Source organism: Branchiostoma belcheri, unplaced genomic scaffold, assembly GCF_001625305.1.
Source record: "Branchiostoma belcheri isolate BF01 breed outbred unplaced genomic scaffold, Haploidv18h27 scaffold3, whole genome shotgun sequence".
Classification (NCBI taxonomy): domain Eukaryota; kingdom Metazoa; phylum Chordata; class Leptocardii; order Amphioxiformes; family Branchiostomatidae; genus Branchiostoma; species Branchiostoma belcheri.
This window is the reverse complement of record NW_017803909.1, coordinates 5,632,612-5,651,441: the sequence shown is the minus strand read 5'-3', so window position 1 is coordinate 5,651,441 and position 18,830 is coordinate 5,632,612. Positions and strand designations below refer to the sequence as shown.

The 18,830-nt window shown below is 41.2% G+C and overlaps 1 protein-coding gene across 2 annotated transcripts in view; it reads left to right on the top strand.

Annotated features, from left to right (window-relative positions):
- The window catches only part of LOC109473690 (dynein heavy chain 5, axonemal-like), a 109,693-nt gene that overhangs the window by 41,295 nt on the left and 49,568 nt on the right, over positions 1-18,830 (top strand). Inside the window, exons 22-38 of one of the 2 annotated variants that reach the window (XM_019773652.1) lie at positions 423-662; positions 1,576-1,777; positions 2,360-2,595; positions 3,192-3,409; positions 3,894-4,000; positions 4,432-4,627; positions 5,279-5,519; positions 6,076-6,275; positions 6,760-6,871; positions 7,178-7,383; positions 7,947-8,154; positions 8,622-8,783; positions 9,635-9,859; positions 10,295-10,467; positions 11,422-11,600; positions 12,162-12,349; positions 17,799-17,993. In XM_019773652.1, coding sequence (XP_019629211.1) covers positions 423-662; positions 1,576-1,777; positions 2,360-2,595; positions 3,192-3,409; positions 3,894-4,000; positions 4,432-4,627; positions 5,279-5,519; positions 6,076-6,275; positions 6,760-6,871; positions 7,178-7,383; positions 7,947-8,154; positions 8,622-8,783; positions 9,635-9,859; positions 10,295-10,467; positions 11,422-11,600; positions 12,162-12,349; positions 17,799-17,993 — 3,288 coding nt within the window. The remainder of the gene's footprint in view (positions 1-422; positions 663-1,575; positions 1,778-2,359; positions 2,596-3,191; positions 3,410-3,893; positions 4,001-4,431; positions 4,628-5,278; positions 5,520-6,075; positions 6,276-6,759; positions 6,872-7,177; positions 7,384-7,946; positions 8,155-8,621; positions 8,784-9,634; positions 9,860-10,294; positions 10,468-11,421; positions 11,601-12,161; positions 12,350-17,798; positions 17,994-18,830) is intronic. The other variant, XM_019773651.1, reaches the window with a different exon arrangement.

The following is an 18,830-nucleotide window of genomic DNA, read 5'->3' as shown; positions in this document are numbered from 1 at the left end:
AAGTGATTAGTCATTCAGTATCCGACAGTGGTTGTTGAAAATTTGACCTCTGTGTAATCATTGTGTTGGAATAAAGTTCAACATTTTACTATCATTGCTACCAACACAGATGAACTTTAATGAGAAAACATTACCATTATCTATCATAATATCTGCTTTTGGGAATGAGGTAACAATATCTGACAGTATGTGCTAATCATTGATGTTTTGATTTGCTTTTTCTACTACAGTAACATTGTATCATTTTCTTAGTGTGCTATTAGTCTTCTTCATCATACCGCAATTGTCCTGTCTTTTTCAGTTCCTGATGTTTTCCTGTGCTCATTTTAAAACCATCTTGCTTGTTGAAAGCTAAATGTGTAACAAACATGTCCTCATTATTTCTCAAATTTTGATGAAACTTACACCTCCATTCTTCTCAGGCACGCCAACAAGAGGCGGCAAATCTGGAGGAACGGCGTAGTTCCGTCACCAGTACCTTTACCGACGTTAGCGACGCTGCGTCGCTGCGCCGCATGCGTTTCCTGGATGCCCCCACCTCCGACAGTGACTCCTACAGTGTGGTGACACAGATCAACAACTACTACAAGGGTGTGGCCGAGAACAAGGAGGTCACCCGTCTGGCCGGGATACTGTCTACATGTATTAACTCCACAAAGAAGGTACTGCCATTGTTAGTGAATGTATGGTTTGCTGCATATACTTTAAACCTGAGAAATTGTCTTTTTCAGTCTCACTACAATGACGCTCTGTAGCCTTATGTCTCTATATGTATAGGTAGAAATAGTTAATCAGTTTATTGTGCCCAAAGGAATACTAGTAAATTTAAGAATTCTTGTTGTGAACCAAACTTGTAAAGCTATTTACAGTATTTTGTATGATATCTTGTGTTCTGAAACAATTCTTCTTGTTTTTGTATACAGATACTTTTCAAAGTTCAAATTGTACTTACTGTTTTTAAACTTAAAGCTTAGGCCACACCAATTTAATTTCTTGGTTAACGGTTAATTTCTTGGTTATTTCTTGAAAAATAATAGAGCGGGCGGGCGAAAAAAAAATAAAAATAAAAAAAGGCCTAGGCATCGTATTATGGCTCAAAATGGTACGTTAGGAGCCATGAAGTCAACACACCAGGCTGGTTCAAAATTTAAACAAAGAATTTTGAACTTTTAATGATACAATTGCATTGAAAGATGGAATAACTGTAACAACGAGGGTGAAAAGGACTGTTTTCAACTGTTCAGGGCAAAATATGAGCATTTTGCAGTTGATTCTGGATTTTTATTTTTATTTGTAAATCAGAAAAAAATGAAGCGGCGAATCCGTTAACCAAGAAATTAAATTGGTGTGGCCTTACCTTATATAGTGTATAAGTCACAGTAAAGATTTTAATATTGTCCAAGGACAGATCCTAACTGCAATACATTGTATGTCCTAGGAGAGACTTTGGTTCCAGTCTGTTCCAGGGCAATCTGCAATTGTCGTGAATCCCAATCTTTGCTGTGACACATACATGACATACAAGGTGAATTTTATATGTCAGTAGTCTTATTCCTTGGTGTCTGCATCCTCTAGGAGGTGACGACAGCCCTGGAACAGTTTGGGAAGTACCACCACATCTGGAAGGTGGAGCGTGACGAGGCCCTGCAGGAGTTCATGCAGACCAAGCCCAGCCTGTCTGAGTTCGAGGCACAGATCTTCTACTACGACCAGCTGGCAGACGAGATCATGGCTCAGACTGAGTTTGTGAATGTCGGCGCAATCGCCATCTACACAGGTAGGCATTTCTTTTCATGTTTACCAAAGGAAAACAAATTGTTTTTGCTCAGTTTCTTCTTCTTCTCCAAACCAATAAGGTCAATGACCTGAACCAGACATCTGTCACCACGGTTACTAGTGTTGGCTTACATCATGTTGCAATTTTGTAGCAGGAGGGATTTAGACTCCTGTCTGACAATATGAATGTAAACGAGTAAGAATTAACAGAGCAGACCATATGTGAAGGTAAACATTATGCATTTGCAAATGTTACCCTTCTAGTGTTAATCATTGATCATTTCAAAGAACCTAAGAGCTGAATGTTGGCATACAACTTGTGTCTCAGTCTGGAACATAGCAAGTTTCATGATTCAGTGCATGAAGCTTTTCAAAGAATTGTCTCTGTTATTTTTAACAGCATTACTGCTATAAGAACATGATATCACTGAAGAGAGATGTACTCAATGTATGATTGTATTTGATAGACTAGTCATTTTTCATTCCCTTTTTAGATATCCTTAATCCTACTCTCTAAATGCTATTTACCTTGGATTAGTTCAAAGAAAGCGATGTCTGATCATTGTGTGATTCTGTACAACAGAGCAACTGAAGCTGTCCCTGACTACTGAGACCAAGGCCTGGATGCAGCACTATGGGAAGTACTGCAACATCAAGTACCGCACCGAGATGGACAACATCTTTGCTTTCATCGAGGAGCTCACCAAGCGCTTATCTCGACCAATCAAGGACCTGGATGACATCCGCATTGCTATGGGCGCCCTGAAGGAAATACGAGAGAAGCAGATTGAAATTGACATGTCCATTGGACCAATTGAGGTACATGTATATCAGAATGGCTCATGCTATTCATGTACTAGTTAAGATCACGTGTTGATACATTGTAGCTGATATGACAATTCTTTGCATAACACTTAGTCTACCATGCTATACACATTCTGGATCTTTCTGGTCTTGGCACTAATTTTGAAGAGAATTAATTTTGTGTCTGACCGACCAATAATCTTTTTGCTCCATCACAGGAATTGTATGCCTTAGTGAGTAAGACCCCATCAATTTAATTTGTTGGTTCTCTGATTTTTTCATAAAAAATATGAAGCGACAGGGCGACAAAAAATAAAAAAATGAAAACAAATCTAGGCATCCTATTATAGCCCAAAATGCTACAATAGGAGCCATGAAGTCAACGCAAAAGGCTGGGTTAAAATTAAACAATGAATTTTGAACTTTTAATCAAACCACTGCATTAATAGATAGAAAAACTGTAGTAACTAGGAAGAAAAGGACTTTCCTCCACTGTTTTTTTTCTTTGCAAATCAGAAAAAAATGAAGAGATGAAGCCTAAGCATGATCTTCACCTTTTTTAATACCATATAAAACTAACTGGTGGTCTCACATGTATTTCTCCATCACAGGAGTCCTATGCCTTGCTGAGCAAGCACGAGCTTCTGCATGCCCGAGAGGAAGCGGAGAAGGTGGACACCCTGCGCTACTCCTGGGAGCGCCTCCTGGCACAGGCCATGGAAGTGCAGGACCACCTCATCAGCATCCAGCCCAACTTCAGGGGTGGACTCATCAGCAATGTCCAGGCCTTCAAAGAAGAGTGTACCAACTTCTATGGTGACTACCACAGGTACATGTTCTACCTTTAAGTCAGCAGCTATATTTACATATAGTAAACCATGATTTTGGTACATGTACAATGTAAATTACTTCATCCACATAATGAAATGACTGACATAGGAAATGTTATGTACTAAACATTGAGGAACATGCAGGAAATGTTAGATACTAAACATTGTATCATCTATTTATTATACGTTTTTGGCGATGTCTCAGGGGGGAGCCTTAAGGTACAGTATTGTGTGCAGTTTGCAAGAATTCTAGGAATCATACAGGAATATTGTCCACAGGCATGGAATGTCCACAGGAATGTCTCCCAGCTCTGTTTGTTGACATGCCCATATTCCTGGAAACCCTTGGGAAAACCTGTCTGTCCTGGATGCCCTAATTTTTGTGACCCCCGGGCTCGTTCACTTTACACTGAGGGGAGGGGAGAGTACCAAGGCTACCAAGTACTAATTTTTCTCACAAATGTTGTTTCTTGTTTCCAACAGCAAAGGCCCAATGGTCGCTGGTGTTCCTCCACAGGAGGCCTCTGATCGACTCATTATCTTCCAGAACAGGTTTGACAACCTGTGGAGGAAATATGTCACCTATTCTGGTAAGGACTTCCTTATATTCAAATATTGAAATCAAATATCTTTGGATTATTAATGATGACATGAAAACCCTAAAGAATGGTGTAAAACTTTTGAGTGCTCTTCTTGCTTACTGAGACTTACCGGTAAGATTTGAACCCAGATGACAGCACACTATACCTACATGTAACGTCTGGGTCCTTGAGTCCAATTATTCATGATATCTGTATGTTCATAAATGGTCTGACTCAGAATCAGAATGATCAGTCAGTTTTTACTATGATCAGATTTATATTACCTATAGGATTATAATAAAAAAGGGAAGAGGAATCTAATGTAGTCTTTAAGTTGGTGACCATATTTAGTGAACTGTGTTAGTGTTAGGATACATTGAAAGTAAGCATCTGAGTCGGTTGGACACTTATTTGTTGTTGTTTTTTTCTGAAATCCCCAGGTGGTGAGGACTTGTTTGGCCTGCCGGTGACTCCGTACCCAGAACTGCACGAGATCCGTAAGCAGCTGAACCTGCTGCAGAAGCTGTACCTGCTCTACAACAACGTCATCGAGACGGTCAGCGGCTACTACGACATCCTCTGGGGGGAGGTGGACATCGAGAAGATCAACAACGAGCTGCAGGAGTTCCAGAACAGGTGAAGAAACCATCATATCCTAATGAAACTGTCACACCTATTTTACCTTTTTTCTCTTTGTGTTAAAATTATGTATGTGTAAGGACATATTTAATTATTAATAACTTAAAAGGGAACATTTGCAAAACAAATGCATAACCTTTACATATGGTCTGCTCCGTTAATTCTTACTCAAACACATATATATATGGCGACAGGAGTCTAAATCCCTCCTACTGTAAAATTGCAACATTATGTAACCCAACACCAGTTACCATGGTGAGAGACAGTTTGGTTCAGGTCAATGACCAGGTCAGTGTTTTGAACGGAAGAAGAAGAAACAAAGCAAAAACAAGATGTTTTCCTTTAGTAAACATAAATATAAATTCTGATTATATGACACACTATATGTTTATGGATTTTGTAGGACCCCAGTCATGCAATCATATGTTGTCTGACCCTGACCTCGTTCCTCATTGACCTCAATGAAAAGCAGCCAACAGGCCAATTTTAGTGTCTCATGAATGAACAAAGACTCAAACAAACAAATAAACTAACTAACTATTATGGTAAGTGCGTAACCTCAATGAAAAGCGGCTGATTTAAGCATGAATAAACAAACTTTAAAGCTCATACAAATATGCTTACAATGTGTATCATAATCTGCTCCAGGTGCCGTAAGCTACCCCGGGCACTGAAGGAGTGGCAGGCCTTCCTGGACCTGAAGAAGACCATTGATGACTTCAACGAGACGTGCCCGCTGCTGGAGATGATGGCGAACAAGGCCATGATGAAACGCCACTGGAACCGCATCGCCGCCGTCACCAACCATCCGTTCGACATCGAGAGCGAGACCTTCGCTCTCAGGAACATCATGGAAGCACCTCTCCTGGAATTCAAGGAAGACATAGAGGTAGGAGAAAATCAGCATCTGTACTGTCTGGTCATGTCCTTGGTGCTGAAGGTGTTGTGTGTAGTATTTTTGCAGCTAGTTGTTGAAGGCGTTCATTAATAAAGGCCTCCAGTGCAGTTTTTAGGGCTTGGAAACCCGATTTTTCAAAGCTAATGTTCTAGTCATTATCTACATACTGAGTTGAAACAACACTATCCCAATGTATAATTGACCCTCATGGAGCAAAAATTCCCAAAATTCTGATGGCAAAAGGTTACTGGAAGGGCCCTGGGCTAATTTTTGGGGTGCCACCCAGAAAATAAAGGACTCATCTTGGGGCTTGTTTCTGCAGATTTAAATGCCCAAAGTATGAAATGCTGAATTCAAATGGCCTAATGTGAAGCAATATGACGTGTGAATATCACAAAGATTACCTTATTCAGAATATCTCCAGTTTTGCTGCCCTGACATTGCATTGGATGCCTGTAATTGTCGCTGTTAGTAACAGTTTCATTGGAGAAGATTGCTTCAGAAGCAGAGATGGTTCACTAACAAGTCTGTATCTGCTCACCATCAGGACATCTGCATTGCTGCGGTGAAGGAGAAAGATATAGAGGCCAAGCTGAAGCAGACCATTGCGGAGTGGAACACCCACACTCTGACCTTCGCTAACTTCAAGACCAGGGGTGAGCTCCTACTGAGGGGAGACAGCACTGGTGAGATTACCTCACTCCTGGAGGACAGCCTGATGGTGCTGGGGTCTCTCATGAGCAACAGGTACATGTGTGGGCCATCATGGAATGGGGTAGCAGCTTGTAGCCATCCTGTTTGATTTGATAACAGTCACATAATTATAGTGGTTTTAGCGGTCACTATTCCACTGCTGAAATTTCATCATTGCAACTTTTTTTATCACTTTCGCCCCCCTCCCTCTTGCCCCAAGCTCGTTACAGTATGATCGCAATCACGTTTCATTTCTTGACTACAACATGCACACAACATACAGTACAGTACTAGTGGTTCATGCAGAAACAAGCAAGACACTGATGTCCTTCCAGAAAGAGAATATTTCTTGATAGTATTTGTTAGCTATGGCATTTTTATAGTGCACATGTAGAATGTTGGACCTGTATCATGTATAGTTTGACTGTCATCGCTAAAGAAATTACCATTCATGTACACATCATGTATAAAATGTACATAGTATTATATTGAATTGAGACTGAATTGGTGCCCTATAACTTGATGGTTGCTTTCACAGGTACAATGCACCTTTCAAGAAGCAGATCCAGCAGTGGGTACAGAACCTGTCCAACACCACAGATATCCTGGAGAACTGGATGGTTGTTCAGAACCTGTGGGTCTACCTGGAGGTGGGTATAATCACAACAACACATAACAAAACTAGTTCCTGAACTTCCATATGACAATAACTTGTAACAAACAGTCCAACACATGTATACCGTTGATATTGCTGTATAGAAAGAATTTAGAACTTAATGTCTGTTATAACTTTTTCTGATCACATATTTTTTGCATAGTTTACTTTCTTACAGATTGTATAGCTGTATCCCTAGATACTCTTTCCCTGCATATAAATGTATCTTGTAAAGCTGGTTTCTTATACATTGTAGTACAAATGTAGCTAACAGCATTTTGTTGTCATGATTTCCTTCCAGGCTGTGTTTGTTGGAGGTGACATTGCCAAACAGCTGCCCAAAGAAGCCAAACGCTTCTCCAACATTGACAAGTCGTGGGTGAAGATCATGACTCGTGCTCACGAGAACAGCAACGTGGTGCAGTGCTGTGTAGGGGACGAAACCTTGGGACAGCTGCTGCCTCACTTGCTGGAACAGCTGGAGCTGTGCCAGAAGTCACTCACAGGGTACGTGGGAAAACATGTGACAGTCATGTGAACATCATGGTCTGTGCATGTGACTGTCATGTGATGAACATCATGGTCTGTGCATGTGACAGTCATGTGAACATCATGGTCTGTGCATGTGACAGACTAGTCATGTGACCATCATGGTCTGTGCATGTGACAGTCATGTGAACATCATGGTTTGTGCATGTGACAGTCATGAAACCATCATGGTCTGTGCATGTGACAATCATGTGAACATCATGGTCTGTACAAAATGTACATGTGACAGTCATGTAACCATCATGGTTTGAGCATTGCCATCTAAAAACCTCTTCTCCTCAAAATTATTTTTTCTGTTCATTGTCCTAGTCACTTTCAATCAGGTCAACATCATTTTATTGCTTGATATTCTATAAGCAAAATACCACCTTTTACACAATGTTATGAACACATTTTTCAAGATAATAACTAAAGGTAAAGTCTAGAATTCCCTCTTCCTACATTGTATATGGTATTCCTTCACAAGCATGGGTCACTGTTGGAAATAATTCTGAGTGTTCTTCAAAACTTTTTTTCCTCAGGTACCTGGAGAAGAAGCGTCTGTTGTTCCCTCGGTTCTTCTTTGTGTCTGACCCTGCCCTGCTGGAGATCCTGGGCCAGGCCAGCGACTCCCACACCATCCAGGCCCACCTGCTCAGTGTGTTTGACAACATCAAGACTGTCAAGTTCCACGAGAAGTTCTATGACAGGATCCTGAGCTGCACCTCATCAGAGGGCGAGACTATCGAGGTCAGAAAATAATATCTGAACAGTGGTCGAAATACTTTTTTTCAATGTTCTGCAATATTGCAGAATGTCATAATATTGTTCTGCAGTTTGGAGATACTTTCTGCAAAGATACACTTTTAAGTGGGCTCAAACCCATCCAAAATTGCATGTTGGCAAACATTTTATATGCAATTTGAAAAATATATGCATAACTAGTATATCATAAAGTCAGAAGTAAGCACAAAAGCTCCTAAACAATATTATACACAGACACAATTGAACCTCTATCCTGATTTTTTGAGGGGACTAAATGGTATAGTCAATTTGAAGCAGGACATAAGTATAAGTAAGAGACATTATAGATAGTTTCTCACTGTATTTGTTTAGAATACAACCTGGAGAAGTGTTGATAATATTCTATGTATGAAAAGAAGCAATGTATCTATGAGTGTCACCGTACTGAATGTTGTTGTTTTGTGATTGTTTAGCTTGCCCACCCAGTCACTGCGGAGGGTAATGTTGAGGTGTGGCTGAAGACACTCCTGGACCAGTCCCACAAGACTGTACACAACATCATCAGGATGGCTGCCACTGCTATCCAGGACTCCAGCTTCAACCTCATCGAGTTCCTCAACACCTTCCCTGCACAGGTCAGCTCTGTAACATACATTTGTAGCACAGCCAAGCAATTAGATAAATGTCTTTTTCTCTGATTTGTATGTAATACAGTTTGAATGAAATTGGAGTTGTCTTTTGGCTCTGAAAGTGTTCTTGCATAATGTGTTATTATGTCACTGAGTTTTTCCTCTGTAACTCCTACTGTAGCAGTAAGCCATATATCATAATTATACTGCATGGTATGGGCACTGTCCTTGGTGCTGAAAGTGTTATTGCACAATGTTCTATTCTTAGTTTTCCCTCTGTAACTTCTATAGAAAACAATATAATTCCATATACTGCATGGTATGGGCACTGTCCTTGGTGCAGAAAGTATTATTGCACAATGTTTTATTCTTAGTTTTTCCTCTGTAACTTCTACAGAGAACCATATTTGATATACTGCACGGTATGGGCACTCTCCTTGGTGCTGAAAGTGTTATAGCACAATGTGTTTCCTTAGTGACTCTTATGGAAAACTCTGTATCATGTTGAGTAATGTACTTCACTTCCTTTCCAAAGTTTAGAGAAGACATCATAGAGTAGTCACTGGACTTTCCAAGACTTTGAAGACGTTTGAAAGCTTACTCTAGAAATCTTCTCACTAGATATTGAACCAGCCCTAGTATGCCGTTACCTTGTTCAAATAGGGAAATACATGAAAGATGTTTAAATCTTAGAGACTTGCCTCATACCCTGTAGGTAGGATGACATTATTCATACATGTATTTAGGTTTGTTAGACCTTAAGTTGTAGACAACCATACAAAAAAGTACAGACTTTTTTGTTGAGTTAATAAAGAATCCTATAACCCATCTCACGATGTTCCTCCTTTGCACCGCAGGTTGGACTCCTTGGCATCCAGCTCCTGTGGACCAGAGATGCCCAAGACTCTCTGGCCAACGCCAAGTACGACAAGAAGGGCATGGCCCAGACCAACCAGGCCTTCCAGGAGCTGCTCAACACCTTGATTGACATGACGACCAAGGAGCTGACCAAGATTGAGAGGACAAAGTACGAGACGCTCATCCTCATCCATGTGCACCAGAGGGACATCTTCGATGACCTGGTATGTTTATGTTTACCGAAGGAAAACATATTGTTTTAATTTGCTCTGTTTCCTCTTCTTCTCCAAACAAATAAGGTTAATGACCTGAACCAGACGTCTGTCACCATGGTAACTAGTGTTGGGTTACATCATGTTGCAATTTTATAGCAGGAGGAATTTAGACTCCTGTCACCATATATATGAATGTGTTTGAGTAAGAATATAATCTTTTTCTTTTTTGTTAGATTCCTAGAATGTGTTTAACTTTACAGTTTCTTTAATTTCAAAGCGTAGACATTTGTATTTGGGGACACTCCTACATTCCATTTTCAATGAACTAAATAATACTAGTGATGATGCAAAATGTTTCATGCCCTTAGATTTTGAACTCAAAAGCAAGTAGTGTCAGTTGCATGCATGATCCAGGGGTACTGACTTCCCATACTTTTACCCCAGTGCCGAATGCACATCAGAACTCCTACAGACTTTGAGTGGCTGAAGCAGTGCAGGTTCTACTTCAACGAGGACATCGACAAGTGCATCATCTCCATAACAGACGTGGACTTCCAGTATCAGAACGAGTACCTGGGCGTGGCTGAGAGGCTTGTTATCACACCTCTCACAGACAGGTCAGCTTCTAAAGCTTTTAATAGTAGAAACTTTATTCGCAAAATCATGCCCGAAGGCTAATTGCTTTAAAATCAAGAATAATACACATTGCAATACAGTAACAGGAGACAGGTAACAACTGTCTGGAAAAAACTTCTACTTCTACTACTACGCTAGCTATTATGGGGTTCGACTTCTTCTTTGAAGGCAGTGGATAATGAATAGTCCCACATTCTGCATAATTAGTGGGTTTTGTGATCTTAGTAGAAATGCAGTATTTTGGTGATCTTCTAAATGACGAAAGGATGGAGAAATTGTTGTAACTGTCTGAAATAGTCTGTTTCTTTCGGTCTCATAGTAAGGACACTGGCTAACAAATTAATTAATTTGTTATTATTAATTATTTAATTACCATAATGATTTTAATTACCTAATAACCATTTTGGAGTGATGGTGTACTCTAGTAGGATTCAATTTGGCATTTTAAGAATTACAGGGCTCTTTCTGTAAACTTTTTCCTCTGCTTAGGTACCCACTGTAAATTAATTGAACTAGGTACCAATCAGAAAATTTATTCTGTATCACTGTTATGATATGGCAAAGTTAATGTAAAAATTGTATGAATGAGTATTGTACAGACTTCGTATGCCAATCCATTGGGCAGGTCCTTATGTCTTTGAGCATTGTTTTTTCCTACTTTGTGCATCGTTGAAGAGATTCATCAGTCACGTATAGTATAAGTTCAGTAAGATAATTCTTTCAATCAGTGACTACTTTGTGCAGATTTTGTTGTACATGTAAATATTTCAAATTACATTAAAATGTCTTGATTTTTGGTATAAAAGTCTTGTATTCACTAGAATAGACTCGTGGGCTTATGTATGTAGTAGTAAAATATATATTGAGCAACCTCATCATTGGATGATGCTTCAAAGTACCACAGGCAGCAATATATTGTTGTTACATTCTATCAGATGTTACATCACCCTTGCCCAAGCCCTGGGCATGAGTATGGGAGGAGCCCCAGCTGGCCCTGCCGGTACAGGCAAGACAGAGACCACCAAGGACATGGGACGCTGTCTGGGCAAGTACGTGGTCGTCTTCAACTGCTCTGACCAGATGGACTTCAGGGGCCTGGGCAGAATCTTCAAGGGTAAGAACCAGTATTTATCTTTACTCAGTGTTTGCCAAAAGATGATGCTGATGTGGTTATACAATGCTTTATCTCAACATGAGGACTTCAACTTCACCATAAAGATATTTACAAACAAAGCTTCATTCTTCATCAGGGTTTCTGATCTTGCTGAAATTCCACTTTTAAAATGGTCTTAATGTTGATATTTTGGAGGAATATACTATTACAAGACATTATTAAAACAAAGCCTGTAATGGTTTGTTACCTCACCTACATGTACCATGTTCGAAAACAAACTGTCAGATAAAGGTCACTTTTCACGATGACTGTTACTTTAATTTTGCAGTTCCTGTTCCTTGAACTTCAAAGAAGGCCTACATTGAAATTCACTGATACACAGTACATTATAATAAATAATTGCATTGTGAAAAAGTAATGATATTTGGAACGTGTTTCCCTACAGTATATTCCTCAAGCTAACCGACATCTTGCACATGTAGTCGTCCCTCAGTAAGACACCTGGGCTGCAAAGTTCCCGTTTAGAACTTTTATTCAGCCTGTCACACTGTTTCCCTACAGGTTTGGCCCAGTCGGGAAGCTGGGGTTGTTTTGATGAGTTCAACAGGATTGACCTGCCGGTGCTGTCTGTGGCAGCCCAGCAGATCGCTGTGGTTCTGGCCAGTAAGAAGGAGAGGAAGAAACAGTTCATCTTCACTGATGGAGACGTGGTCGACCTCAGCCCTGAGTTTGGCATCTTCCTCACCATGGTGAGAAAATTATTATTCTGACCCAAACCTTTGGACTATTTCAGTATAAGTCGTAGCTACTTGACGATGTATATACCAGACGTTATCTGTATTCCATTCTTTTGTTGGCTTGTATGTACAGGTAACCCAGCAGGTATGTGTGTACGTCTTCATTCATTCATTAATTTTCTTCTGTTTCCAGAAAAATAATTTCCTTTTAATCTAGAATATCAAAAATGTCTGCAAAATGCAGCCTGCAGGTGGGCATTTCTGATACCCAAGGACCCAATCCCATTAAAATGCCTGCAGCTCATACTATTGTGAAACATGAAATGTTTGACGTTAGTCTGAGCCGCAGGCAGACACATTCTTTTAATGTGACCTGTACTTAACCCAGCAGGTATGTGTGTACAATATAGGTCTGCTTTCATTCATTAATTTTCCGCTGTTTCCAGAAAAATAATTTCCTTTTAACCTAGATATTAAATATGTCTGCAAAATGCAGCCAGCTGGTTGGGCATTTCTGATAACCAAGGACACAATACCATTAAATTGCCTGCGGCTCAGATCTATTTGTTAAACATTAAAATGTATATTTAAACAGACGTGTGTGTGGATATCATATCTGGTACATCTAAGGGTCAGTGCGAGTTGCAGCAGAAATCTGTGACCACCATGGCGCAAAACAAGGCACTGCTGTACTTCCTTCTCCTGGTTTCCAATCAGCTACATTTTGTACTGCTCGTGTCGGTGCCAGTTCTACAGTGCCCTGACAGCTGTCAGGCCTTCCCCATACGTGTGTTGGGAATGAGGAAAGTCACCTGTCGCTGTCCAGGTAAAAACTGGGCGGGGTCCCCCTGCAGCTGGATTGGGTACAGAGAAACGTACAGCTTCCCCGCATGTCTGGACGCCATACCAACCGGCTTTGTCAAAGCCACGTCATCGATCCACATCAAGCATCTCCGTTCCTCTACCATTTCGGAGCAGTCTTTCCCCTACAGCCTAGAAGTTCCGTACCTTTGGATCCGGGAGTCCAACGTGTCCACGGTGCAGCCAGGGGCTTTCCAATGTCTGCCGTTGCTGGAAATCCTTTCCCTCATTGACAACCGCATCTCCAGTCTTGGTACGTTGACAAAAATGTATTTTCGGCTCCTCATATTTAATTTTGTTAGTGTTGATATGTTATATGAATCCTCAATAACATCACTGTCTTGTATTTCATGTTTCATTTAGAAATAACAGAATGTAACCTACATGTAAAATTAACTATTGTTAGGCCCCTTCCCCACTAAGGATAAGTACCAGATTGAGCCTTGATAATCAGTACTACCCAAAAAAATCCCTGCAAATTATTTACAATACAATGTCATATGTTACATATATTCTGTTTTGTATATCTTCAGAACCCTATACCTTCCTTGGGCTTGAGAAGGTAAAAACCCTAAACCTTCAAAGGAACGCCATTTCCGTCATATCCCAGCATGCATTCCGCGGCCTGCCACTCCTTCGCAGGTTGAAGTTGGACATGAACCATCTGCGTTCGGTGCCCGTCAACGCACTCCTGCCACTTACAGCACTGAAGGTTGCAAGCCTGAAAACAAACTACATCACCACGATCAACAGCCAAGTCCTGCGTCTGAGCCACAACCAGGCACTACAGCTTATGCTAGCAAAAAACCAGCTGAAATGTGACGCCAATCTCATCTGGTTCATCTGTCATCTGCCAGAGTTGGATTACATCATTGGCCATGACATCCTGAAGTGTGCATCACCTGCCGACCTGAGCGGAATTCTGCTTGCCACCCTGAGGAAGGAGATCGGTCAGACCAACACGGGCTGGTCACCACAGGACATCAGATCGGGGAGATGTGATGAAATGTCCACCACAACAGGTCCGCATACCACCCACACCAGTCTGCAGAACGACACCATTCCCACAGAGATGCCATACACAAACACCACCCCATACACAAACACCACCCCAGGCTCAGAGTACCAAGCTACAACAAACCAGGCTACAACCGGGACTGACATTGTCATTCTTCTAGGTGTTGGCCCAATCCTCACTGAGGACAGTTACCACGTCATCATGACTGTTGCTGTCATCACGGCTGTTGCTGTGCCCCTTCTGATGGTGTTGGCGTTGGGGGTTGCCGTCTACTTGTACGAATGCTGTCACGGCACAGGTCTGGCCCCTTACAACGCCCCTGCTGAAACAGATGGAAACTCCGCCCCTTCTTCGGACAGAGACTCAGTCACAGGCAGACAACCGAATCCTGTTGAGGACCAGACATCAGAGGGCAACAATGACATTGAGCCGTATGCTGTGTCATACATGGATGTGTCAGAACAGGGGGAAAACGCAACAACTTCCTTTGCTAACATCCAGCCAACGGAACCAAACAACGATGACATTGAGCCGTACGCTGTGTCATACATGGATGTGTCGGGGAAAGGGGAAAACGGCAAGCTTGCACCATACGCAACAACTTCCTTTGCTAACATCCAGCCAACGGAACCAGACAACGATGGCATCCAGTCAATGGAAGACACCGATGACATTGAGCCATACGCTGTGTCATACATGGATGTGTCTGGGAAAGGGGAAAATGGCAAGCTTGCACCATATGCAACAACCTTCATTAATGAAGACCCAGGGCCACAGCTTCAGCCATATTCAGTTTCCCACGATGAAGACCCAGGGCCACAGCTTCAGCCATATGCAGTTTCCCACAATGAAGACCCAGGGCCACAGCTTCAGCCATATGCAGTTTCCCATGATGAAGACCCAGGGCCACAGCTTCAGCCATGCGTAGTGACCCATGATGAAGACCCAGGGCCACAGCTTCAGCCATGCGTAGTGACCCATGATGAAGACCCAGGGCCACAGCTTCAGCCATGCGTAGTGACCCACGATGAAGACCCAGGGCCACAGCTTCAGCCATGCGTAGTGACCCACGATGAAGACCCAGGGCCACAGCTTCAGCCATGCGTAGTGACCCACGATGAAGACCCAGGGCCACAGCTTCAGCCATACGCAGTGACCCACGATGAAGACCCAGTGCCACAGCTTCAGCCATATTCAGTGACCCACAATGAAGACCCAGGGCCACACTTTGAACAGACAGCTAATGATTCCTCCCAGAAGTAGTTTTTGAGATTTATTGATTTTGATGCATTTTTTCTTATCTGAAATAACATTTCGTGGTTCACAATACAAAAAGTACAAGTTGCATGCCCAAGGGGTATTATGCAATGTTATTTGTCATGTTGTTGTGTCTTGGAAGTGTGACAATAATAATGATGAGTGTTGAAAAATGTCAGACTGTATATTAAGTAAAATGTACAAAAATATTGAACAACACTGAGTTATATGAGAGTCTTTATTAATGTTTCATCAACAATTAACAACTTATTACATTGTATTTGTAGCTGATTATAATATTATAATGACAATGCTTTCAGGGCTGCAGATACTTTTTCTGAATACCTGCACTGGTGCAGTCTGTAGACTAGCAAAGGAGTCCCACTCAACTGTCATACTGTCAATATTGTGAATATTAGTATTGGTTATATGAATAAAGAAGCGAAACCAGACAGATAACCATGTTTTCCTTCACCTTCTCAGGGGTTTTTCTAGAAAAATTTGGCATGAGGGAGCAGTATCACGACAAGGGAGCGAAGCGACCGAGGGGGGTTGGTGCGAAAGGGGGGTATTCCCCCTTCCGCCATGTGAAGCCTTTGAAAATTTGAAGTTGAAATGGGACATTTTGAGGCTACTTGAGGGGGGAAATTTGAACTCTTAACCTCAATGTACCTTTCCCAAATTTCTATTCATGCATTGCATATTTCACTTATAAAATATAAGTACAATCAACAGTACACACAATCTGCAAACCACCCTTTATACACTTACACAATAGTGATCAATGTAACTAGTAGCTCCAGATGACAACATTGAGTTTGCCACAAGCTGAAACCTTTCCCATGGCACAATTGCAACACATTCATCCAAGCTGCTACAAACTCAGGTCTCATGTTTCACTTCAGAGCCTGTTCTATAGTATGCAAATGAAGGAGGTCTAGCTACATGTGTTTGAGCAAGTTCTCAATGAACATTTCACACTTTTACTACTAGAGCTAAATTTTCAAGTTTGTGGTAAGATTTTGGAATTTTGAGTAACATAGTTTGTAATGCTAGAATGTATTGTTATGTGGTGTTGTTTTTGTATTTTTACTGGAAAAAGATGATTTTGAAAAAGACTTAGGCTTCAATCTGAAAATTGATATGAGGGCGCTGGTTTGTTACATGAGGGCGCAGCCCCTTGTTCCCCTGTTCAGAAAAACTCCTGCCTTCTGGTCTGGCCTAGTCTCTCCCAGACTAACTACACTGGCTATATATAGGAGAATAATTGCCCTGCGCTGGCTATATACGTGTACATGTATAGGAGAATAATTGGCAGAGGAGTTTGGCCGCCTTGTAGGTTTGACAGTCCGCGCAGTAGTCGGAGGGAAAGAAACTACCTCCCCACGGCCGGACTCCCTTGGCCAATTTTACTCTCTTTTTTGCCAAATTCTACGATCCGTATTCCCATGGAAAGACCTGGTGGAGGCTAGGTCTGGCCCAACAAACTGCTCTGTTTATCCTTACTTAAATACATTCATACGACTGTATGGTGAGCAGCCTGTCCAACTCAGTTCTGCTACATTAAGTAAATATAACCAAACACTACAGGATGTCTGTTACAGAACCAGTTACCATGGTAACAGATGTCTGTTCGAGGTCATTGACTTTATTTGATAGCAGCTGCTGCAAATCTCACGTTGCAGCCAGAGGCTGAAATGAGTGGAATTACAATTTATACAAACATGTTGGACCAAGATTTATACTAAATTTAACTACATTAATTACTACAAACAACTACATGTAAATTCGATATAATGTTACTAGACCCACTGTTAGTAAAACATGCATTTTTCACGAATACAAATTTTTCATTTGTATTAGAAGTGACAATCCATTGTCTTCAAAGGCCTGGTTTAGGAGTTCTTAGGAGTTCTACGACCTCATACCTTTGTCAAATGATATGATTTTTATGACAGACAAATTATAGGTTATTCCCCCTGATTATGAAAAAGGATCCTCATTTCCAGGAATTATATCAGTTGATCACATTCTTTACCAAAAGACTGTGTCTTATCTTAACAAAGAATGCCATTTTTGTATTTCCTCATAAATTATGCAAATGAGGTCCTTATTTGAATAAGTTATGTTTGATGAAGTTCACCTTCACTTAAGTTTCCAGCACCCTAAGTATGAAATTCCAGGCAGTTACCATTGCTAAATTACAACATTTTCTCATTTATTATGCAAATTAAGTCTTAAAATTAAGTCTTAATTTATGTAATCAATATCTGCCTGTGTTTCTCACGTTCTTAATTACATATTTCCTTTGAATTTACTTACTAGAACCCAGGCTATGCAGGTCGTCAGGAGCTGCCGGAGAACCTGAAGATCAACTTCCGAACCGTCGCCATGATGGTGCCCGACCGACAGATCATCATCCGTGTCAAACTGGCCTCCTGTGGCTTCCTGGAGAACATCCTACTGGCCAGGAAGTTCTACACACTGTACAAGCTGTGTGAGGAGCAGCTCACTAAACAGGTCAGGGTTACATATAGAGAAAAGGAGCTGATTAATGTGTTCAGGGAAGGTGAAAATGCCAGTCAACCCGGCTAATTTGTTACGAACAAGGGGGAGGGGGGTGACATGGCTTGCTTTCAGCACCAAGGACAGGGATAGCTTCAGTTTCAACATCCTGTTTATTCCATTACAACAATCAATACACAGGCTGCAATATACGAAAGCAATTAATCTTTTCTTTCACAGTACAATGTAAACTAACAATATATCTTTTATCAAGTGCTGTGGGAAGCTGCTCAGAATGATGTTACAAAATGTCCCTGTTTAGTTACCTCCATGAAATGTGTCATGGAGGTTATATTTTCAGTTGCGTTTATCTGTCCGTCTGTCCGTCTGTCCTTCTGTCCGTCTGTTGGTCAACAAGATAACTCAAGAACGCCTGGATGGATTGGTTTCATACTTGGTGTGTTGGTAGGGTGTGACGAAAACTGGAAATGATTAGATTTTGGTCCCCCTAGTGGCTTCCCTTGGTACTGCAGCGCAACTTCCGGTTTTGATATCTCGCGATCTGGACATGCTAGGGTCATGAAATTTGGATGATAGGTAGCTCTCGTGCTTGGGAAGAAGTCACATGAGTTTGGGCCCCCTAGCGGCTTGTTCTGGAACTGCAGGGCACTTTCTGGCGAAATGTTTAAAAGCCAATAAGTCCAGACAGGAACAACATATTTTCATTATTTTTGGTGTGTAGGTAGCTGAGAGAGAGATGTACATAATTAAATGCAAATTATGCAAATGAGGACTTAATTTGCATAATTAATGAGGAAATTCTATAATTACAGTGTTTTACATTATACTACT